The sequence below is a fragment of the Trachurus japonicus genome, chromosome 14, assembly GCF_045865225.1.
Source record: "Trachurus japonicus isolate A0001 chromosome 14, Traja_1.0".
NCBI lineage: Eukaryota > Metazoa > Chordata > Actinopteri > Carangiformes > Carangidae > Trachurus > Trachurus japonicus.
The window spans coordinates 4,395,713-4,421,030 of record NC_140920.1 but is presented as its reverse complement, the minus strand read 5'-3'; the positions used below and the strand labels follow the sequence as shown (position 1 = coordinate 4,421,030).

Below are 25,318 nucleotides of genomic sequence, written 5' to 3'. Positions count from 1 at the left end.
TTTTCTTATTCTTCTTCATCAAATCAGCTCGAGCGTTTAGAATCAGTGTGGAAATTAAAATAGAAAATAAAAATCTAGTCTATGTTACAGTCCAATATTTTTTTTTTTGCTATAACATTTCACAAATACTCCATCTACATAAACACTGATAGGAACACACAATATAAACCAAGTGCCCTGCAAAAACCTTCACTCTCCAATTTTAACCACTTTATGTCATAAATTGATTTTTTTTTTTTTTACTGTAAATGACTCTCATCAGTTTTTTCTTCAGTATAAACTCATGGTGCTACAACCAGGAGGATATAACATGATATTTACAATACTATTCTGTTTTTTTTTTTCAATTGTCTTTTTTCTTTTCTTGGAAATGTAAGGTCTCTGCAGCACACTGAGAAAACATTTTTTGCCTGTTTATAAACAAAGGCAAAAGGAGGAATATGCAACATACAACACAAAAACTAAAATACAAAACAAAACAAAACCCCATTCCATATTTCTGTAATATTATGTCTCCTGAAGACCAAAACTAGAGCAAACTCAAAACTGTCCTTTATGCGTAACCTTTTCAGTATACAGTACTATTAACAACAGAGATGTTTCTTTAAAACGCAGATTGATACCAAAAATACACATAATTAAGTGTCTTGTGTTTTTGAGCTCAACAGAAGGAGGATAGCCTTTAGCCTTTATTATCTTTACTGCCATTACATGCATTAACCCGTATTCATCGGACTTCTCTGGAAGCCATGTAATTGAGGTGCAGCTATCTCTCATAACATCTTTTTTTTTTTTTTTAAATCTCAATAATGAAAACTAAAATTTTAAAGTGAGTCTCCTCACTTGTTGAATCTGCTGTGTGCCTCTGTGTGTGTGTATGTATATACTGTATGTGTGTGTGTGTGTGTGGGTGCCACTGTTTGTATTAAAAGACTGTATAATGAACAGTGCACTGTTACATTTAAATGCCAGAGGAGACAAGTAAATAAGAAATTAGAAACGATATAGGAAAAATACAAACATAATGCAAAAACAAGTTCCCGGCCTTTAGAAAGATTCTTCTTTGCTTCATAATTAACAAATCACTAGTAAACACCTTCCTATTTCCTTGGAGGAAAAAACAGGGTGAGGGAGGAGGGAAGGGAAGAGTGGGTGGGAAAAAACGGAACGAGGAGCAACTTCTCCGAACTCTTAACTTGTTTCCAGTTTGGCCATTTCCTGCACGTAGATGCCGATGCTCTCGCTGTCGAACAGCACGAAGTAGACGGTCTTGATGGTGGAAGACATCGTGGCCACGAAGTAGCTGGAAATGGCCTTGAGGATGAGCTGGGCTGCCGTCTGCTTCGGGAAACCGTTCCTGATGACACGGGAGGAAACACACACACACACACACACTTAGTGAGAAATGAATTTGGAGGTGAAGAGATAAATATGGACCGAAAGAGTGTGAGTGCAAAACAAGTGATGTTTCAGTCGCTCTAATGGTCAAATTTAATCAGAACATTGAATAGACTTTTTTTCCTTCAAAAACCTTCTTCAGCCCCGCCTCAAAATTTAAGAACAAATATAAAATTATAGATTCTTTAAAACTTAAAAGTCATGTCCATGAATCATAAGAATACCACTGAATACATTTCCATAGTTGTTTGCACAGGAAAACAGTAAAAAACTACCGGTCAAAAGTTTTAGAAAACCCCCAAATTTTCCAGTTCTTTTTATTGTAATTCAACCAATTCAAGTCCAAAAGGTCCAAAGGTAAGTGGGGAACTGCTAGAGGTTTTTTTTTTAAAGGTAATGTAACCCAAAACTGAAAAATGATGTAAAAAAAGAGCTATGTCTGGGCCATGAGACACCGCCAATGGACTACAGAAGACTACAGAAGAGGATGGTGTTATGGACTGATGAATCAAAAATTGAAATCTCTGGTTCATCACACAGGATTTCTGTCACAGTCTGTGACATCATCTGTCAAACATGGAGGGTGGTCTGGGGAGGTTTTGCTGGATCCAGGGTCAGTGACTTGTACAGAGTGAAGGTCACCCTGAACCAAACGGCTACCACGGCGTTCTGCAGCACCGTGCAGAACAGGAGCCTCTGGTATGAGCCTGGTTGGTCAGGGGTTCATCCTACAGCAAGATAACGACCCAGAGCAGAAGTCCAAACTGTGTCAAGAACAAGATGTGAAACTTGAAAACATGGAGGCAGCACAGTCTCCATGGAGCTGGTTTGGGATGAACCACACGTTTATGGGAACTTCTGCAGCAGTTGGGCAGAACTTTTGATTTCCATTGTAAAGAGAAAAAAGTTCATAAACTGTTTCCATGATTACTTTTTTTTAACTTTACTTGTTCATTTGTTCTACACTTTCATTTCAGTCAGAGTACAATGGGACATTAAAGAGGAACTCTCCAGGTCTGGTCTCTCCTCCTCTGTGTCTCTAACCCTCCTCTCCTCCATGTGCATTTGTTTTCAACGACACCGGTGAGAAATCAATCCATGGAGCGGTGGATAACGTTATTTATCATCTACCATGTTACCATGTGTATATTTGTGTAGTTTTATCTGTCATAAACAAGACATTACGGGTTACGGGGCGCGTTACGTTTGTGTGGCGGTGACGCAGAGACGAGAGCTGGGACACCGGGTCGGAGGCTCTGATCTTACAAGGTTGGTTTTCAGCCAAGAGACGCTAGGTGGAAGGCAGAGAGCCTCCATTCTCCCTGGAACAAGTTACACGTCATTGATTTAACCAGCACTAGGACTCTGTAGCTGTTTCATTAAGGTGAAGAAATGTAGCATAGTTAAGCTACAAATCCTGCATAGTTCCTCTTTAAACTGCATCTTTTCAATAAAAGACTGGAAGAATTGGGGTGTTATAAAACTTTTGACCAGTAGAGTGAATACTAAATATGAGCATGCTTAGGAAGTGTTAGCATAAGTTAGCATTAGCTAACTATCATTTTGCAGTTATTTGTTCATAAACCAAAGTACTGAGGGTTTTTTTTTATCTGATATCATCACAAATTGAAAAAAGTCAGAATCACCAAAGTTATTACAACAAATCCAGAAGGGATCATCAATAGGCTGTGTGTACAATTCTGTCACAACAATCAACGTAAGAGTTGGGATATTTGTTTCAGTCTGGAAACAGTGGACGGTGGACCAACTGACCCCTGAGCAACATCGTTACTGTGGCTTTATTTCTTTCGTTTCGTTTTGTTAATTCAGTCTTAATTTAGTTTAATTTTGGGGAAGATTTCAGTAAATCACACAATGTGTCTTTAGTTGAACTGCAGTTCACAGACCCACATTATCAAACCTGACAATCCTACACTCTGCATGTGCTGCTGCACCAAACCTTTCCTCCTCACAGCACTAGCCTACTGCAGCTCCTGTATTAACTTACATGTAACCTACAGGCGGGCGTAGACAAATGAGCTCGACATTATGTTGCTGAACTCAGATAAACGCACACACTTCTACACAAACAGACCAACACAGAGATTCATCTATTGAGGAAACGCTGCATACCTTCAGTGAGTTAACTTAACATTTTGTTGATGAGAACTAAATCAGGATAAAACACCTTAAAATAACAACACAATGCATCCTATGTCAGGTGTGTTTCTGTCTTTTGTGTGTGTGTGTGTGTTCGTACCTTCCACTACCAATGGAGGGGAAGGCCACAGACTTGAGTTTCTTCTCGTCGGCCAGAGCCAGACAGTTCTTCACCGTCTTGTCCAGCAGCTCCTCACACTTGTCGGAGCCCCAGCCCGGACTGTTACAGTGGATGACGTACTTGGCAGGAAGACCAAAGCCTGCGGTCAACACAGCTGATGGATGGAGAGAAGAGGAAGAAGAAGAAAAAGAAGAATGGTTAGTAAGATGAGATGGGAAAGAAGAGGAAAGAACGACTGGAACGTAAAAAGGAAATATTAACGCGTTTGTTACAGCATCTGTGAGTTCAAAGAAAATATGTCCCTTTATGACTTTAAGGATCTGTAATGAATCAAACTGTGGCTGTGTTTAATTATTATTTTCATTTCAATAAAATCAGAAAAATGTCCCATCATCAAACTGCTTGATTTCAGAACAAATCTGTTTGGCGTTGATAGAAAGCAGAAAGAAAACGCCAAAGATCTTCAGTGAATGTTTGACATTTCTGACTCTAATATAAAAATATTTTAATATCAATGTAGATAAACAAATTAGTCTTTACTATACTGCACTTTACTTGTTGCATAATGTTTCAGTCTGCTTTTATTTCTCCTGTTTTGTGCACTACATGAATTCTCTTGTATTGTTGTCTTGACTTCAATATAATGACAATACAGCTATGACTACTACTACTCAATTAATCAATTAAAGAATCACCTCAGTTGTAATATTAATTCACACCAGCTATTAAAGTATTCTAAAATATTACTGTGACAAAAAGACAAGAAATTGGATGAGACTCATCAGCTCTGAATTTTCCAGAAAACATTTTGCAACTGAATAAATATAAACACGACGACTTTCACAACTGAAAACATAATTAAACAAAATGAATAATGAAGAACTAGTGCAGTCACTCGCAAATGACAACTGCATTGTTAAACAGCATCACACAGCAGAACCAGCGCCGGTTCTGTTGAGTCAGTCAGAGTGAACCTGTTCACCTCTGGCACACAGCTGGATTTCCTCCTGTCACATCCATCGTCCGCCATCAAACTCCGCTTCACTAACGTGTTTTGTCAGAAGTGAAAACCCAAACGTTGTGTTTGGAGCCCCGAGATGCTAAAAGAACACTTCACTCTGTGGAAAATGTACGCAGCAAATCTCCCAGAGCTTAAAGTGGGTTTGACCGCGGTATTACAGCGAGGTGGGCCGGAGGAATCACTTCTCCAGACAGCTGGAGAGGAGGAGGGACAACGGCAAACAGGAGAAGAAATAGAAGACAAACGAGAAGAAGACAAGAGAGGAGTCTGTTCTTGTGTTCTGCAGAGTTGAAACATTTAGTGTAGTCTTCCATCAAAGCAGCAGCTGCAGACGGTGTCACTCAGCCAAAGCCGCCCCGACGCTGTGAAGTGAGAAAGTCTCCAGTCAGAGTTTATTAGCCCACAGTGAACGTGCGGCTGGACCGGAGTCAGAGCGGAGGACGAGCTGATTTCCAGATGGCGAACAAGAGAGAGGATGGAGAGACTTCACACAGAGCCAGAGCCAGTCGCACTGCATGGGTGATCCGAGACCGAGGAGGAGGAGGATGATGATGATTAGGGTTTTTATGGACGCTTGCAAAGTTCAACTTGTTTTATAGCGTGGGTCAGTGGGACTGTACACCAGGCTGCACATCTGGACATCACCTGTCAATCACACTGTACAGTAACAGTGGTGCTACAGTACATCACGATGTTGATGTGGCTCAAGTGCTGATGACCAACTCCTCTACTCCGTCCAGAACACAAACCAAACAAGACCAGAGTGTGTCTGGACCACCAATGGTGAAGTCTTGTTTTTTTTCTTCCTTTAGCTATGACATCATCTAATAGTTTAGCTTTTATTACTTCCTACTACAGAACGTAACAGACTTTTACAAGAGTCAGGTTTCTATGTCTAACGCTCAGTTTCATAGTTAGTTTAAAGCCTCTCTGCTCAGTTTTGTCTTGCAGTGCACTCATATCGTACACAAAGCAAATGTTTTAAGCGAATTATACACTAAGTCAATGCAGAGATGTGAAAACATGCAAATTCGTGCCGGCGATGTCTTCGCACAAGTTCAAAATATTCAACTCCAGTGACGCTGTGTCAGGACAGCCAATCAGCATTTGATTCTTCTGACGCAGGACGTCAGTGACCTGCTATAGACACAGTCAATGCAGCACCTGTAGTTGGTTTCCTGCCGAGAGACCGATCCAAACCCAACAGGTCATAAACTGGGCCCTGTGAGCGCTGGAAGTGGCTGTCTTCCACACGCAGCTCCAAGAGAAGGTGGTGAAGTTCACTGAGCTGTGTGCACTATAGTGTTGTGTCATTAGTGAACGTTTTGTTCAAATGAACGAATTGTTTGAGTGAACGAACTGAAAGGAATCACTTCCTGACCTGAACTGTTCTTTTCTCAGTCCGGTTGAGCTCAGCAGCAGCGTGCAGGCCGACAGTGGAACTGCCGTGTGGCCTGTGAATCACTGAGTCACTTGCGAATCTGGTAGCGGAGAATCTCAATGCGAAGGAACGGTGCATGTTCATTGACGTGTTCACTGAACGTACTGTCGCTCAGGGCTGAGGGCTCACGTTCACTGTGTGGTACGTTCACTCAATGTACTACAAGCGACACAATGATCGTCGTTTACTGAACGTAGTACTGAAAGTAGTACTGAAAGTAGCAAATGTGCGGGGAGTTGGTTTTATTCGCATGAGTACAGACAATGGCCCTCATTTATCAAACTTGCGCAGGATCTGGTGTAAATATCAGTGTAAGCCAAGTGTCACGTGTGATTTACTAAAAGTGTGTACGCTGCTGATTTCGGCGTAGAACCGGCATGGTGGTGATAAATCCGGCGACTGAAAACGAGCGTCATTTAAATGTCACGCCCCGATATATTCCTGCTTTAGAGGCGTCGCCCTGCCCCTTTTACGACATGCATGGAAGACGGCCAAGAAGAGGGACTTTACCGACATTACCGCGTTGAACAGGGAGAGGGCGGCAACATTAAATATCTGGACATTGATAGATAGATTTTGTGATTGATAAGCGTCATCCCGGTGGATGGAGGCTGCAGACGCACATGTCACCGACCACGTCAGGAAACCCAGCGATCTCATGAAATGCTCCTGCAGTTTACTAAACACAAGTGATTGAGGAGAAATCATAGAGGCATATTACTGCTGCGAACGCGACTTTATGACCATCAGCACCGCTGGCATGGTTCGGCTGATGGAGGGATGTGAAACACCGGCCCAATCTCCCGCTGACAGGTCCCGGTGACGGGAAAAAAAAGAAAAGAAAAACACTCCGCCGCGGAGATCAGCTGGACCTGGACAGGTAGCGGAGCCCCCCCCCTCCCCCCTAACCGAGGCTCCGGTGTCCGGCAGAGAGAGAGACTGAGGAGCCGTCCGGTCATGCTCTGGTGCTGCAGATGTTGGAAGTTTGTGTGTGTGATCTACAATAACAGGTCTGTCTGTCATTGACTGTTTCTGTTTACACAGCTGATTAACGAGCATCTGTCACATCATGGTTTTTAATTCATCTCAGTTGCCCAAAATAAAACTCGAGTTATATTTTCAACACGGACTTGGTTTTATCGTTTCTTTTTTTTTTTGGCTACTTTTTATATTTTTATCAATATAAACAACAACAACATGTGGTCCACATCGCTGCGTTATTAGACTATGGTTTAATAATCATTCTGACACAGCAGCACTCCTTCCTGCATGTTCTACGCTGGTTCCAAATGTGCGTACACCTGGTCAGAGCTGGCGTGAGATTTGTGCGTACCGTACGCTCACGCTCAGATTAATAAATGCCGATCCTTGCGGTGAATTTGGTGTACACCCATTTTTTTGGTGTACGCAAGTTTAATAAATGAGGGCCATTGTGAGTAAAGCGAGGCGTAAATTCGCTTCACGTCCAATGTGAACACATTGTTTCTGTATTCTTTGGTTTTTCATCCGTCTCCTCTAGTAATATTGATACCTGTAAGAAAAGTAGCTCATTCGCCCTAACTGAGTCGAGTGCTCAGTGTACTGGAAGTCCTCCTCTGCTTCCCTGTGCAGTTCCCGAGCAGCCAGGAAACCAGAAGTAGAAGAACCATCACTCAGCTATGATTTCATTCATGAGGACTGGACTCGTTGGTGCAAGTTCAGCCAAGAAAGACTGTATTTAAAAAGTTAATTGTCTTATCTGCAACATGATTTTTTTTCTGCAAAAGACCTCATGTTTTAATTCAAGTCAATAGGACAATAAGTTAATACTGTAAGAGCAGCGATGCACTGCTTCATGTCACAGTACCTCATCATCACAGTGGTGGGATGACTTCATAGCTCCATAGAGAACAAATGAAGAGCTGGGGAAGCATCGACTAATCCATTAATAGCTTCATTTTGTTGCTTCAGATTTTATATTTTGCTGTGACACTTCCTGTGGTGACTGAATAACTCCTGTACCTGCCTGAACCCTGAAGCCTTTTTTTTTTTGACCACTGTTCTGGTTGGGGTGATCGTTTGGCAGATCCAGATCCAGATCCCAGCATCAGTGACAGGCCTCTCTGGCTCTGTGTTCAGTCCCCTGGTGATCCATTTATGAGCTCCACACAGAGAGAGCAGGGATTAGGACGCAGAGCTAACTTGGCTGAACGTGAGAGAGGGCGGCGGTGGTGAAGTTGGGGGGGGGGGGGGGCGAAAGTGTGAGAGAAGAATAATGAGAGAGACAGCTGGAAACAGAGGAAGAGAGAAGAAGTGGAGACAAATGGGTGGAAGATGAAATAATCTGCAAAGGGCTCAAACAGAACGACTCTCTGAAGACCGAAGCCTTCAGCTTGTGTCAGTCCTTGGAGCTGGACATGTTTAGTGATAAAACACACCAGGCAACACTGAGCCTTAAAGAGAAGAATGAGTTAATTAGTGTGTGTGTGTGTGAGAAATGTGTGTGTTCATGTCCAAACGACTGATTGGTGCTGCAGAGTCTTGACATCATGGGCGTTGCCTGAGTGGATCAATATGAACTTTATGACCTTTTTTCTCACAAGTCGTCCTGAGCGTAAAAACACTGTGGCTCTGTGGTGTCAACTGGAGTTTTTACACTCAGACTTGTTTTCTTTTCTTTGGTGGATTTGACACAAACATCCTCACACAGAAACCACAGGTCACAAAAAAACTGTGTGCGCTTTCATCGATCCCCTACAATTTGCATAACGGGCCAACATCAGTGCTGTCGAGGACGCACTCATCTACACGCTTCAGAGGGTCTGTGCTCATCTTGACACTTCTGATGCAACTGTTAGAATAACTTCTTTTTTCACCTCTCGGTCGCATCCAACACAATTCAGTTGTCGGTTCTGCTTGGGGGAAAAGATGAGGAGGATGCAGGTAGAGCCAGACGTAAGACCTTGTCCCATTTTTACCACTTCCACTCCTTTTCTTCTGCCCTAGCACTCAGTTTTGTGCGTTTTCGTCAAAGGGTGGGATGTGCCAATTCTTTTAAGAGGAAAGGGGAAGTGCTTTTCAACCCCTTAAAACCAGCCCTTATATCAGAGGAAGGCCAGGTGCAGACTTGCCAGATGAAAAGCGGCGAAGGCGTCTTCTGTTTTCTGCATTTCTTCTACGTTGGTTCATCAAACTAAGAAAAGTTCATCAAAGCCCACGCAACAGGTAACAACACAACCGCTGGAGCCGGCGTTTTCAAACCTGAATGAAAACCACTACAGGCCGTGGCTTCTATGTCATCGCTAGGTCGCGTAACGTAGGTGAACACGTCGGCTACGCTAAGTGGTGTCCCATTTCCGTAGGGTAAGATCTCTACTACTACTCTACAAGCACCTGGGCAAAGATGAGGATGCGTAGAAAAATTCTGAACAATGACAGATGTCCACACCATGTCCTCGAGGTGTTTAGAAGACTGAACGGCATCTTAAGTCTTTTCCTGCTGGCTGCCGCTTGGCTTTTTAACAAACAGCAGCCACGATGTTTGTTTTATACTTTGATGCTGCTCTTTTTAATTCTCTTATTACAACTTTCTGCTCCATTCTGCTCTTGTAAGAGATATGCAATATACAGCATTCGTGTTAGTATGTATGTGTGATGCTGCTGTAACAATATAATTACCTGCAAAGGATCAATAAAGTATTTTAACCTTTAAAACAATATGGATGATCAAAATAATCATTAGTTGCAGCTCTAAAGGTCACAACAGCAGAACCAAGGTGGATTTAACCAGCCGACTAAAACCAAGGTCGATTAAATAATTAAAGGGTCTGAACAAGAACTACATCAGACAAAATTACAGAAAATTCTTATCATTACAATCCACAAGGGAAACAGTAAACTATTGATCACATCTACACAGCGTCCGCTCCGTGCACTTACCACCAGCCACCTCCAGGGGGCCGTTCTTCTTCTTCAGCTCTGCCACAGCTTCAGTGAACTCCTTCCCTCCCTTTTTCTCCAGAGCGGAGCCTGAAAGTGGAGACACGGCCAGGGGTGAACACATCCTCAGGTTTAAGCACAGAAGGACAGACAGATGGAGAGAGGAGAGAGGAGAGGAGAGGTCATGCAGACAGACAGGTGAGCAGGCAAACATGGAGACGGATGGACGGACAGACAGGTAGACAGGTAGGCAGGCAGACAACAATGCTGTCAATCATTTCCCCTGGCCTCTCTCTCTGTGGACTCTCTTGTTGAGCTGTTTTACATGTGAGACTCAGGAAAAGTCTCACGACAACTGTAAGTGCTTTTTTCCAAATGACTCATTGTGAGTCAACGTGTTACAGGCCCGGTCTCTAATTACTTCCCTCTGTCCACACCACGCTGGCTTATCTGCGGTGGACTTAAGAGTATTTTCTTTCAGCTTCCAATTAGAGCGAGTGTAGAAAAAGAAAAAAGGAAAAAAAAAAAGGAGGGGAAACAAGCAGCATGTTGTAGCCTTGTGCCTCATGCAAACAAGGTAAACAGAGCTGTCCAACCGTCCAGGAAGCAACTGAATTCACTCATTAATACAAACCACTAGTAATCATCATCATCATCATCATCATCATCACCCCTCGGGAGCTTTAATCTGAGGCTTCAGGAACCAGAGGGCTGAACTACGAAGGAGGCTCAACAGATCCAGGCTTTGTGTTCATGATCCGGCTCAACAAAACCTAAAAGCCCCGTTCAGAGTTAACTTCTGTCAGGACGCTGGTTATCAACTTTGTGCTCCGTGCGCGCTCACATCTTAAGGAGGTCACATGATTTTACTTCCGTGCAAAATGAACTGATGGCGGTCTGCTGATTTCAGCCAAGAGGAGCAGGTTGTTTTAACGGAGAGCTGTGAGCGATACAAAAAAGTGATCACACTGCTGCTGCAAATATGACAAGAGAGGGGGGCTGGTTTTTAATTTCTAACAGCTGAACATTGTGCAACTTTTAAACATTAACCTTTATCCATTTAAATAAAATAAACTAGAGCAACAACAGCTGTTATTTATATTGTTTTCATATGTTTGACTGATCTAGATTAAAGAATACGAGTGTGTGTTTTATTGAAAGCCAGGCTGGGTGTGTGTGAGTATACAGTGTTTTTTGTTTTTTGGTGCTGCACAGGCAATCTTGTAATGATAACAAAGACCTATTTTAACTGTGAAAATAACCTAGACCTATAAGATTTGCCCCATTTAATTCATGGCCACATCAAAGTGAAATAAATACATACATTGATTATCTGTGATCAATAAGTAGACTTGTTTTTTCACGACACAGAGTTCTCGCTCAGATTTTCTGCATCACCAGCTGAGTGCATGTAGGTTCCCGTAGCGCTTCACACACTGTTTGTCTTACTGTGAGCGCACAACTTCTTTGTGAGTGAGCAGATGGGGCACAGCTGAAATCGTATAGGTGGCGACCGCTCAGAGAGAAGTTGATCAGGAAACATCAGCGGATCAGCGCAAACTCCAAAATCCCCCTCTCTCGAATGGTTCCGATCCTGCGCCACTGGACTTTCAGAGGAAAGACGACGCCATCTCCAAATTAGTTAAAGGGATAGTTCAACATTTTGGCAAATTGGCCCATTGCCATAATCCCTATAGTCATAGCAGTAGGTTCGTTACCTTTAATTGACAATCCAACAACTCCAAAACGCTCTGGTGGACAAGTTGTGACCTGCACATTCACCACGCTATGAGATAATAACGGAACGTTACGAGACAGAGTTGTTTTCAAGGCAAATGCAGAGACTGTTTGCCGAAAAACTGCCCCCGATGGGAATGCGCATCAGCGGTTTTGCATGAATTTACCTCTAAAACAACTCTGTCTTGTAACGTTCTGTTATTATCTCATAGTGTGGTGAATGTGCAGGTCACAACTTGTCCACCAGAGCGTTTTGGAGTTGTTGGATTGTGTATTTGATGAGTTTGATGAGGGAAACCAAGAAATCCCATTAGCCTCCGTAGAGTAGCTCTGAGCAGCTGGTGGCTCTGCTCCGCCGTTCTAAAAATAGCTTGCACCGACAAATAAAGGTAACGAACCTACTGCTATGACTGTAGAGATTATGGCAATGGGCAAATTTGCTACCCCTTTTACTATCCCTTAAAATGGTGAAATAGCGGTGCTTTTAGAGACGATTTTAAGATGAAACTCTGAACTGGTCGGGACCAGGTTATGACCTGAGCATAAATTACCATGGTGATATAGCCAGGTTCAAAGAGAAGGAAAATCTGACTTTAGACTCTACGACAAACCTCGCTAACCCACTAATCTCACTTCGTAGTACATCCCTCTGGTGTCCACCGTAAAAACCTGGTGGAGTCTCTTAGTGACCAGTTGGACTGACAGCACAGTCGAGGGGGAGGGGGGGGTTACAGGAAATGAAGTTAGTCTCAGATCGTCCACGTTGCAGTCAGATGGATAAAGGAACAGGAAGCAGCAGCTCAGTTTCAGTCGTGTGTGTGTATGAGCAGATCACATCTCTGTCTGCTCAGGGTCGTCTATGTGACTTCACCTGGACTCCTGTCGCTTCAGTGGGAACTGGTTGTAACAGGTCAAACACCTGTGCAGTAGCAGTGGATGGAGAACAGCTGAGCCACCGGTTGTTCTGCCTGTATCAGGAGGAAATCAACTTTGCAGAGACTTGAAAGTTGCACAAACGGTCGATATTTATCTGATTAATACCATTAGGATGTTGCACAAGAGAAACATGTAACAGCTAATGCACAGCACGGGGGCTGCATCAGACCTGAGAACAGGCCTCAGTCTGTCAACAGAGACCTGCTGAGGCTATATTGTGTCAGCTGCTGGTGCAATGCAGCAGGACTGGTTTAAGAAACAGATCCATGAGTCCAAAGACTACGACACACAGCAGCTCAAAATACTCTGAATACTCCACGTTATCCAGCTAACTGCATTAATCCTGCTCCGAGACACAGAGCCGGGCTGTGAGCTGCTGCTGGGCCGAGGCGTCAGCTGCCAACAAACAAACCAACCAATAGACTTTTTTTTTTTTTAACGCGTAAGCTGCCAAATTCAAATGATCCTTTTCACAAAGTCCACATTTAGTTTTTTTTCTTCTGTGTTGGGTTTATTATTGAAAACATAGCGTGTGACTGCAGCGCTCTCTGGCAGCCGGCTTTTAAAAACTTGGAAACTGAAGTTTTTCCCAAATGCACCTCAGTGCTTAAATAATAAAACAGCCCCTGCTCGCACACTTTCAAGACTCTGCAAAGTTCAGCTTCACCCGTGACACAGCGAAAATCCTTCCAGTCGCTGTTTCAACAAATCATTTCATCATTTACAGCGAGAAACAACAGTTCAAAGGGTCAGCGGTTAAATAATCTCCTACAGTGCCGAGTGAAGACTGTGCTGCTGCCGCCATGTTTGTCCACAGACTGCAATGAAGACCATCTGTAAAATGCAGAGAGAGAGAGAGAGACAAAGAGAGAAGGAGGCAGAGAGAGAGAGAGAGGGGGGGGGGGGGAGGGCACACAGGCAGCCATGGTCTCGGTGGTGCCAATAGTTCCTTTACCTACTTCACCACCTGAATAGAGGGAGGAGTTGGTCGGGTGAACGACAGCGTCGCTCTCCACGATGGAAATGTCGGCTTGGACAACTTGCAACTACAGACGACAGCAACGACAGACAACGGGCAAAACAAAACACAGACAACATGGTGGTAAAAACACAGTGAGTGATCCGGAGCAACAGGATGGGACAAAGAGTAAGAGGACGAGGAGGAGGAGGAGGAAAAGGAAAAAAAAAAAAAGAGGAAAAGAAGTAAAAGAGACACACAAGGTGAGCGCGCTCCTTATTGTCCGAGGACGTCACAGGAAACAAGGAGGCCGCTGAGGACACGGTGGGTCACGTTATGTTCATTAAGAAGCAGGACGGCACAGTCAGTCCCAAATAAACGACAAGAAATGACCTGAATTTGTTCAATTTACACTCTGATGCACCCAGGCTTACAGGCAGGGAGCACTACAGAGAACATGAAGAACACAGACGTTGTTTGGACCGGTTTTCTGACTGAAACGTGCCGTCGTGACTTCTTGTCTCATTAAAAAGTGAGAAAACTTATTAATGATCACGATCCAGGTGAACAACCTTACAGCCAGGCTGCAGCGCATGTCACTCTATCTCCTCAGGTGTATCAGGTGTGTGTAATATAGTAGGCTTATGAGTTTCAACAGTCCAATAATGTTCCTGAAAAACTATTCATCTGTCATTAATAAGCAGCCGTCTGCAAAGAAGCAACAACCCAGAGTGACCCTCAACACAACATCTACACAACGCAAAGAGCGAGCAGCATCACTGCTGAGAGGAGCCTTGATAAAAAATTTTTTTAAAAATCCTTGAATGTCTCCATTTAAACCCTTTTTCTCTCTCTTAAGGAAATTCATCTTTTGTTTTTTCTTTTATACAAACTGCACAGTGAGCAGAGTCGAGTGTTTGAAGTCACAGGGGATCATGTATTCACACTGTGAACAACTACAACAACCTTTTACTTCCTGCAGCACAGAGAAACAAACACTTTTTTAACACTCTTTTACACTCTTAAACACTCTTTTATTTATTATTTTAAAGAAACTGCAGAAAACTAAATGTCAATAACACTTTTAGAGCGGCTCAGATCTCTAATTAAACCGAGATTCATTTACAGTTGAAGAGCGGCACAAAACCCTGAGGCTCGTTTCCACCAAATAGATCTGGATTCACCAGGAGCAAAACTGGTTCACAGTGTTTTTCACCTCTTTACTTTTATGTTCCCAAGTGGACAATTCTTTTTTTGTTTCATGCTGCGTGGATTTAAAGAGAAACCTTCTCTCCTGTAATAAACACTAATGACCTGCAGGATGTGTGTACCTTCGCTCCTCCGAGGACACACTAACACAACAATAAAAAAGCAGTTAAATTGTGTTTGTGCTGCAAAATGTTAACACGGATTTTTGTGACCGAATCAAATCAAAGATATAAATCATTATGAGCCATCGTCCCAACACAGGAACAACAACATTGTCTTCATCAGCCACAGTGTGAACGAACAAATCTGCTTCTTCTGTCTGCATTCAAGGATTTTTTTTCAATTTTAAATATCAAAACCCCACTTGGACCAGAGAGTGCGGAGGGATGAGGGGAGGGAGGAGGGAGGAGGGAGGAGGGGGGGGGCTCACCTAGATCATCTTTAAGTTCAAGTTCAGCATTGACGGGGTTGATGACACCCTCCACGTCAAAGCCAGCCAAGTTACTGACCTCGCTGTGGATGAGGTTGAGCTGCAGGAGGGAGGGGGTGGAGTGAGGGTGAGGCATGCAGAGGAGGGAGGGGGGAGAGGGAAGAGGGGAGGAAGCAATGCCATTAAAACCAGATTCACACCAAAGCTTATTAAAAAAAAAAAAAAACAGGAGGGGTGGGGGGATACCTTGACACAAGCTGAGAAACTCCTGAATGTGATTTATTGTAACTCATTGTGTGGTGTTTGTTCATGTTGACTAATGTCTGCAGTACGGGGGGAGGGGGCATTAGGTTTCACTGTTTGCATGTCATGCATCATACTGTTATTGTGGCAGTGACAATAAAGCTGAGTCGGACTGTTGATGTGCAGAGAACAAACTGTCAGTCACATCATACAGGCTGGTGAACAGCAGCTGAGACAGAGCAGCAGGTCTGAAGGTACTACGGCTCAGAAATGCTACATTCTTGATTGAACATATAGAGGAAATTTGAAACTGGTTTTATTTTGGAAACAAGAACAACAGACATCAGAGGTCACAAAGTGAAACTAAACGACTAACATGATTTAAACAGAAGGTTTTTATCCTCATGTGGATTTGCAAGTAAAATCCAGATGTATACGTGTCTAAAAGGGAGAATTTGGTTTTCTCATGTTTTGTTTACAGTTTCACTTTCACTGTACACAACTCTGTCTCTGTGACTGGAATATATTTACACATCAGTGCTGCTCCTTTTAGTTTTTATATGTTTAAGAATTTTTTTTATTTTTTTTTTATTTAACTTTTTATTCTATTCTCTCTTTATACCTTGAGAGGAAGCCACATTGAATTTCTTTGTTCATTGTACAGTGTGTTCAACGACAATAAAGGTTATTCAAACTGCCACGCTGCTGCCTGTTGGTAGATGACAGATGTTGGAGCGCTAAAAACCAAAATGTCAAGGTATCCCCACCCTAAATGTTAAGAATTTAATTAAGGATAGGCCACGCCCCTTTTAGCTTAAGATTCATTAGTCAAACGATAAATTTCACCATCACAGATTTAAACTGAATTCCTCAAAGAGAAAGAGAGAAAGTAGCGGCAACAGAAACGTGTGTGAAATTGTCTGAAGCACCAGGAGGAAACGCTCAGGCAGGAAAAGCACAGTTAGAGTAATTAAGTCTATAAAACAGAAAACAGACTCTCTTTCCCATCCGTGGGTTCATTATCTTCAGCAGTGGGAGGTTAAAAACATTCATTCACTTGATTAATTATCCTGCACTGATTTCAGCTGCTGCTGTAACCTCTGGTCAGCGACACAATCAAGCGACGAGTGTTTGTACAGCAGCCGAGACGAGACGAGAGCAACCAGGTTCAGGTTCCTGCTCAGTCACTTCAGCTTGTATTTCAAAACAATTAAGTCTCTGCCATCAAGAAAAAAATATAAAAGGCTGTATTTTCTTTTCTTTTCTTTTCTTTGTGTTTTTATGTGCAGCATGTTATGCATTTACACTGTTCCTCAGTAAAACACCAAATGAAAGCATTGTCAAGTTTTTACTGGAACAGGTTTTTAAAATTATTCTGCAAAATTTTCATGTGCATGTTTTTGCACAACATTATGCTGTCATAGTAAAGAATATAAAATATCATCACCTCATCATTTTTTATCCTTCACCCATATGTATTTTATTGTGTCATAAACAGTGCATGGATTTGTGACTTATGGTCCAACAAGTGAATGTTGTGCCAAATTTTTGAAGAAATTCCCAATTTATGTAGTAATGATAATTTGGATATAATCAGTTAAACTTTATTTCCTGCCACTTGATTGTGCGTTATTGCATCGGTTCAAGTTCATTAGTATTAATCAAACATCTCTAAATAGTCTCTAAATATGAAAGGCAGACCAGAGCATGCAGCGCCATCACAACCTGAGCTGAAACATTGAGATCTGGAGGTAAATCTGTCCACATTTTTAAAAATTCAGTAGATTTTATATCTCTGATCAAGTAACAAATGGCATTCCTGTCCTCTCTAATCCCACCCAACACAACAAACCTCAACAAGTTTGAGCAAGAGGCGACATATGAGAGAGAGGTTCTTGTTCTTGTTGTTGTTTAGAATATTTCTTTGCTCCAGACTTCTATGCGGGTTTTAATATTTAATATAAATCATCACTTACTATCACTGTTATCATTGTTTACAGTTAAGAAAAGAGGGAAACCAGTGATTCTTATTGCATCACTCTTGAGTCATTCCTTCTCTCTCTGTTGCACACAGTGTCGTTCCTCTGCCTTTCATGTTTTTTCAAACTCAAATCTATTTTCGTTCGCTTCTGATCTCGACGATCTCGTGATCCTCAAACTTGCAACATGTAATGAAGACTTCACCAGGGGAGCTCTCAGGTAAATTTACTTCCATGTTTCAGCTCAATAAAAAGGTTGAAGAAGAAATAAATAAATAAATAAATAAATAAAAAAGGCTTCAGCAGCGCACAGGAAGCTCATAAATCTGAGATCCAGTAGACAAACAGTTCATTAAGTGGTTGCTCCTGGAGCAGCTTGAGCTACAGCGAAGCTCTGCAAACACTAATGAAGTCTGGTAAATAACAGCTGACCTGTGAGGAAGTACAGCATGTTGTAAATGTACATTTATAAAAACATAATTCCACAGTAAACACATTTCTTACCACGGGAAAGTGCAGAGAGAAAACATCGTCTCATCATCAAATCTCTTCTTTTTTTTGGTTTTGTTTTGATAAGATTCATAAAAATAAAATAAAAAGTACAGAAGCTCTGATCTGATTTTTTCAGGTTTACATCATTTGTTTTTTGGAGTTTTGTTATGAACAATATCGAGCTTTCTCCAAAACAAAGATAAGCTCATGCACGATTGAAAAACACAGACGCGTTTTCCTTTGACTGCTGAGCTGTGTGTGTCACTGTGTTTTAAAAAGTAAAATCCAGACTTCAGTACATTAGACAAAAACAATACAAACAGATCCAGTTCCTGTTTGGTAAATATGAAACATGTATGCCTCAAAACAAGGTCAGATTAACTATTCAGTGGTGAATAATATATTAGTTTCCTCCAACACGGAGATAAGAGCTCACATCATGAGGCCTTTAAAATATTATGTAGGAATCATTTGTATACAGGCTTTATTTCAGCCTGACATGAGCTAAACAGATACACAACTATATATTTTATGATATAATAAGTCAGGACCTCTGTGGTGTTTGTATATACTGTATTTCAGAGTTGAGACAGACAGACACTGACCTTCTGACCCAGGAACAGGCTCTTGGTGGACAGCACGGTGAAGCTGTCAGCTGGAGATCCCTCTGTGGTGCTGTCTGCCGACGCCGCCTTGCTCACCTCGCCCTGTTTCTGTTGACCACACAGAACACACGTTTATAACACAGTCTGACACTTTATATCTGTATATAGCAATAATAATATTTGTTTTCCCAACTGAAGAGAGCTCAGAAGTCTGTTGATGCTACATTTCAGTCATATGCAGGGCATCAAATCTCGTTTCTTTCCCTTCACTTATGACCTGGTTCAGCGCATTTAAGATATTTAAGCAGCTTAAACTCTCCTCTCCTCCATGTGCATTTGTTTTCAACGAAGCCGGTGAGAAATCAATCCATGGAGTGGTGGATAACGTTATTTATCATCTACCATGTTACCATGTGTATATTTGTGTAGTCTTATCTGTCATAAACAACAGATTACGGGTTACAGGGCACGTTATGTTTGTGTGGCGGTGCCGCAGAGACGAGAGCTGGGACACCGGGTCAGAGGCTCTGATCTTACAAGGTTGGTTTTCAGCCAAGAGACGCTAGGTGGAAGGCAGAGAGCCTCCATTCTCCCTGGAACAAGTTACAAGTCATTGATTTAACCAGCACTAGGACTCTGGAGCTGTTTAATTAAGGTCAAGTTTTTGTGTGGGAACCCCAGGAGAACAACCTGTTAAACTCTGACTGTATCCTCCATCCTCATCCCTCCCTGACTCAGGCATATTCAGTGTTTATCATCAGACCGGTTGGTGATTTCCCATAAGGCTGTTCGTACCTTTGCTTTCCCTCCTCCCTTTTTCCCACTCATTTTCTTCGCCGCTGTTTTCTTCACCGGCTTGGGTTTCTTCTCGGGGGCAGGGGAAACCGGTGTCTCCAGTTTGCCCTTGGCTCCTCTCTTCTTGGCCAGCAGCTCTGGGTGGATGTTGGGCAGGACTCCACCTGCTGCGATGGTCACACCTTTCAGCAGCTGAGACAGGGAGACGGACACGGACGACGTGAAATCACAGGTAAATATTGAGAGAAATAATCCACAGTAACTTCATATAAATGCATCATAATGTGAAGTTTATATTGATGCAACAACTGTGACCTGGTTCAGCTCCTCGTCGTTGGCGATGGCCAGCAGGATGTGTCGCGGGGTGACACGACCCTTCTTGTTGTCTCTGGCTGCATTTCCTGCCAACTCCAGGATCTCAGCTGCAAGACCAAAAATATTTTTTAAGTATACATTTAAGGGCCTGGTGGACCACAAGTGAGAAAATACAGTACTGGTAAACAAATAGCGGGTTACATGAGTTATTATGGACTTGATGTTAATGATGCTGCTGTGGTAGATTCTATGTATCATGGTATGGCCCCATCCCCTGTTGTTCTGGTTGTTCTGGTTGTTTTTGTCTAAGACAGCACTGTTTGTTTGTTTTGGTGCTTGTCTATGCTGGTTTGTGTTTATGTACATTTGGCTACCCATAATGACATGCTGTATGTGTGAAGGAACAGAAACTGTACTTATCTATTTTTGTTACACACGGTACAACCTTCCATTCATATCTCTCCAGCCTCTTGCTTTATATTTGTATTTATCTTTTTTGGTTTAGTTGTTTTTGTTACAGTATATGGGAAAGCTCAATAAAGATATTGAACAGAAAAAAAACACGTTTAAACAAAAATAAGGAGATAAGGAGTAGATGTTTGAACTGTGACTATACAGTGTCAATGTTGTTTCTCTGCTGCAGCTGTTGTTATTTTTATAAGCTTTATTTTGGAAATATATTGAGGAGCAACCTCATTTACAATATAGCCGAGACAAAACACGAAACATTTGAAAAATACCTAAGCATATCCGAAATACCAAAAAGTAAAAGTGACGAAGATAAATTGAAAACAGAGTAGCAGAGCAGTTGGAGGTAAAATAAGACGCATTTATGGATTTAAATTGTCCTAATGATAAAAGTGTGTTCAGTTACACCAGCTGAGTGTCAGTGATGCATTACACTGCGTCTGGACTCATCATTATAAATAAAGTCAGTCAATATTTCATTTGTGTCACATCATGTGTTTAAGAAACTCAGCTGCTCTCAAACTGCAGCTCAGTAAACCATGACTCAATAAGTTCCTCTTCTCTCATCTCCACATGTCAGACTCACCGGTCAGATACTCGAGGACAGCGGCCAGGTAGACGGGTGCTCCCACACCGATGCGATATTTGGGCAGGCCTCTCTTGATGTAGCGCAGCATGCGCCCCACAGGGAAGATGACCCCGGCCTTGGTGGACCGCGACGTCTTGGTCGACTTCTTCTTTCCTCCTCGGCTGGACATCGTGCCGTGACTACCACCAGTGTCGAGCTCTGCAGGGACACAGTGAAACAAACACCTTGTAAATATGTTGGAAATGCTTTTTTGTAAATGAAAAAAACAACTTTCCTGACTTTCCTGTTGAAGACTTGTCAACAGGAAGTGACGAATCAAAACAAACCACTGAAATAAACAAACAGTTAAACTAAGGGAAAAGCTCAGGGCTGCTGTCTCCAGTATCACTGAATAATCAATAAGCCAATAATAAACAACAACTGTACTTTGATGATGTATGTCTTTCCTGGATGAAACACTGTCAAGTTTTCTCTCTGAAACAAATGAATAAGTTGACTTATACTTTTCTTTAATCTTAAATAAAACACCACCACCAGCTCCTCTAACTTTCTACATATGCTAATTAGAGTTATTATTATTATTACTGTATAGCCCTTATTCATACATCTTTTTTCATTTCTGTTAATCACTCACGCAGCAGTTTATTCTCAGCTTTAATTCTCTTAATACCCAACAAAGTCTCTTGATGTTTGTACGAGCGCGTCGCTTATAAATTTACTGTATTATACTAAAATATGTTTTTAATACGCACTGTTTTGCTTCAGACTGTGTGCAGCTGGGTCCAACTAAAAATCTGAATGTAAGCCTTTTACTGAAGCATTAAAGTATCCTTGTTTATGTCCCTCCATGTAAATCAATGTCCCTGTAACCCGGGCGCTGGTTTTACTGTCCGATATACACATATAAAAGAAAATCAAACTGCAGCCTGTGTGGGGAAAAAAATAAGATGCAGCAAGATGTTATGGAAACCAAGAATAACATCCTTATCAGGCCAAACACAAAGTGTTTTGTTGCTAACACACAGTGAGGACACACACACACACACAATGTGCTGCTTCCCCTACATGATGGACATTTGCTAAATATGTTAGTGGCTAATTAATTAATTAATTAATTAATTATCCAAGATCCAAATGAGGCTCAGTGTGTGTTTCTGTTGAGATCACTCTCTGGCCAAAGAGCAGAGGGCTGCACTGCTGCAAACACACACATCTAGGCTACTGTTAATAACACACTCCTGCCACCCAAGCAGTGGTTAATTATTAAAATGTAAATATGCATGTGATTTTGGAGGTTAAACTCTTATTCTAATCAACTCTGATGTTCAAACTCAGACAAGTGCATAATCTCACTGCATGTAAAATAAATGGTTGCAAGAGGAGATGATCCGTCTTCATGGATCCAGGCTGCTGACACCAATTAGCCGTTTTGTTGTTACTGGTAAATCAATTAGCTCCACCATAGAGGCCACATATTTCAGCTGTGTGATAATAAAGCAGCAGCTCGAACATGAACATGAACATGAGGCGAGGCGCAACATCATCAACCCGCATCCAACACTAAACTAAACGGTGCCCGCGCGGTAAACGCAGCGTTGTTGACCGCGGAGGCACACGCGCACACATTTCACCGCTGCAGCGACGTCTCCACTCCGGCCAGGTGGAGGTGGAGGTGGAGGTGGAGGTGGGTTTCACCGCCGCCCTGGTGAACGTGTGGTTCCGCCGCCGCCGCCGCTGCTGCCCACTGACAAGGCGGCGATTTCCGCATGTCAACACCGCGCCGGATGTCTCGCAACAGCCGCTGCGCTTCACCCACCGCAGCCCGGTTGGAGGAGCGGAGCGGCGGCTACCGTCGAGGACATTTCCCCCCTTACACACACCACCACACGCACCGTGGAGGTCAGCGAGCTTTCCGGTGGAAATAACCCCGGCGGAGCGGCGACAGCTGCCCGCTCCTCCTCCTCCTCCTCCTCCTCCGCCACCACCTCCCCTCCCTGTTTGTCAGCTCCGGCAGCACCGTGTCTCCGCTCTCGGCCTACAAGCCAGAAAAGCACGAAATGGCAACGGTGTCGGTTCAGTTCGGCGAACGGAGACCGGCTGCACCGACCCGCAGCCGCCGGACTCGAGCCGGCGCCGCGGTGCGTAAACCCGGTGGATTACTTACAGAAAGAGGGAAACGGAGGGGGGGAAAAAATGTCTCCGGTTGGTAACAAGCCTGGGCAGTGTCTGTCTGTCTGTCCTCGACTCCCACAATCCACAGCGAGTTGAAATATCGAGCCAGCGCTGCCCGCGGAGCGATGCGAGGACTGAGGCAGGGAGCGGAGCTGCTGAGTGTGAGTCCGCTGCCGAGGTGATCTTTAACCCTTTACTCCTCCGCCGACCGACACACACGTGGTGCGCACTCACACACACACTGTTTCCCCCCAAATCTCACATTTAATCTCTGCTTTTTTTTCCTTCTTTTTTTTTCTTTTCTTTTTTTTTATTTACTGAGGCGTGGAGTCAGATTTCCAAAATGTAGCCATCTTGTAAAATAATAATAATAAAGAAAATTAATTTAAAAAATATATACTGTTCCCACCTGCTGCCACCACCAACTGTAGATTAGTCTATACAATTTAATACATTGATTAATAATCTAAAGTAAATCAGTGCAACAATAGCAGTGTGATTCAGGTGTGGAAATGGCTGATTTAAAATGCATTTGAAAACATTTAAACATTGAAATGCACTTCAAAAATAAGAATAAGTTCATTCATATAAAAAAAAACAACAACTGCAATCTCAACCTGAAATCAACGTCATCGTCTTCATTTCTTATACTTTCTTTGCTGTTTTTGCTCCACGTACATTGAGAACCACCACAGAGACGTTGGACAAACACCTGGCTGCAGCCTTGGTTGGTTGGTTGCACATTACACCACTTGGTGCACTGGCTGGTTGGTACAAGCGCAGCATCACAACTATACAGGCAAGGCAAGTTCATTTGTATAGCCCATTTTTTACAGTTTATTTCAGAGGGTTTTACACAGCATCATTACAACATCGTCTGACCTCTGACCCCTGACCCCTCACATCAACTGAGGAAAACATGAGCAAACGTGCAATAGATGTTGTGCACAGACAAGAAAACAGTTTACAACATGGAATATGGGAAAACATGAAGGAGAAAAGGTGTTTGCGCTCTTGCTCACTGTCCAAAAAAAATCCTCTTTTCAGGTGCGTAGGCCAACAAGCATTTAAGAGCAACAGGAGGAAAAAGCTTGCACACTGATCAAAAATGGGAATGTCCACCAGAGATTGGATATGGGAAAACATGGAAATGGAATCGGTCGGTCAACAAGAGCTGATGAAGGCAGTAGTGTTGGAGTCAAGACCACCTAACCCGGGACCGAGTCAAGACCAAGACCAAGACTTTGAAGAGGTCGAGTCAAGTCCAAGGCCAAAACCAAACCAATACAAGACCATTTCAAAGACCATCACTGTGTTCAGTCCCATAATAATCATGTGTCTTGATATTTACATTATTCCTCCTCAGCTAAAAAGAAAAGATGATTTGATCTAAAATCTAAACCATATTTAATGTAAATAAAGTTTGGATTAAACAGAAGAACACAGCACAGAACCTGCTGAAGTCTCCTCCCACTGTTGACACTGGTGACACCAAGTTGTTCAGATGGTTACACAAGCAGATACAACTATTTGAATTATCTGTAACTTATTGAATTACATCACAGACACCAAAGTTAGAGAGTGACAGAGAGACATTTGTGGTTATGAAAAAAAGAAAGATGTCACGGCAGCTGTGGTCTTGACTGGTCTGGAGGAAAAATCCAGACTCCAGCTCGACTGAGACCGAGACGAAACCAAGACCTTGATGATGTGGTCGAGTACTTCAACACTAGCAGCGGTGTGAGAGGAGGTAAATCAGGCTGCGGTTTGTGCAGAAGATATTAAAAGATTATTAATAGTGAAAATTACAAATAAAACAATCAACAAAATCCAAATATTTTACCACAAAACATATTAAGACAACAGCTCAAACCGTGCAGCCCTGTCAAGAATCAAGAAACCACTGGCCAAACAGACTTTTAACTGTGGTGCATTAAATAAGTGTTTGGTGGTTAAAGCTGCTGACACTGTTTATAGGTTTGAGGATCTGAACTCACTTGTCTCAGTTTAATCATTAGAGAATAAAGACTGAGACTTTAGACGTGTATCAGTGACAAATAGATACAGGAGTGTTTGTGTGTGTTCATATCTGCCTCAGTGTTGTCAAGCTCGATGAGATTTAATCACATTATTATCACTGTCTGGACCCAAGTTTTACCACTTGATGGTGTCAGCAAAGTGTTTTTTTTCTCTACTTTTAAACCAAAGTAACTAATGACCAAACACCTGTGGATCACAGGTAATTACGGCTTCTAACTTAATCAGTAAGTGATTAGGAAAATGATCAATCAGCCCATTTTCTCCTTAAGTAATCATCAACACCCAGGCGCC

At 42.5% G+C, this 25,318-nt stretch overlaps 1 protein-coding gene across 3 annotated transcripts; it reads right to left on the bottom strand.

Annotated features, from left to right (window-relative positions):
- Positions 1-1,062: 1,062 nt before the first annotated feature.
- Positions 1,063-23,141, bottom strand: macroh2a1 (macroH2A.1 histone). 3 transcript variants are annotated; one of them, XM_085797141.1, is made up of 9 exons: positions 22,980-23,141; positions 20,813-21,013; positions 19,759-19,865; positions 19,444-19,635; positions 18,649-18,756; positions 15,330-15,429; positions 10,060-10,149; positions 3,659-3,833; positions 1,063-1,357 (listed from the first exon to the last, which is right to left on the bottom strand). In XM_085797141.1, the coding sequence occupies exons 2-9, from the start codon at positions 20,982-20,984 to the stop codon at positions 1,192-1,194; spliced, it is 1,110 nt and encodes a 369-aa protein (XP_085653267.1). In that variant the 5' UTR covers positions 20,985-21,013; positions 22,980-23,141; the 3' UTR covers positions 1,063-1,191. The 3 variants fall into 3 exon arrangements, with proteins under 3 accessions (XP_085653267.1, XP_085653268.1, XP_085653269.1); XM_085797142.1 differs by lacking the exon at positions 15,330-15,429 and adding an exon at positions 13,688-13,778; XM_085797143.1 differs by having other exon boundaries at positions 20,813-21,026; positions 22,998-23,130.
- Positions 23,142-25,318: the final 2,177 nt, after the last annotated feature.

What these genes read in the sequence shown, in the direction of transcription:
- macroh2a1 (XM_085797141.1), bottom strand. Translation starts at nt 20,984, where the DNA reads ATGTCCAGCCGAGGAGGAAAGAAGAAGTCGACCAAGACGTCGCGGTCC. An exon ending in TGTCCTCGAGTATCTGACCG is followed by an intron (nt 19,866 to 20,812) that starts GTGAGTCTGACA and finishes TTGGTCTTGCAG; the next exon opens with CTGAGATCCTGGAGTTGGCA. An exon ending in AGGGAGGAGGGAAAGCAAAG is followed by an intron (nt 18,757 to 19,443) that starts GTACGAACAGCC and finishes TGTGGTCAACAG; the next exon opens with AAACAGGGCGAGGTGAGCAA.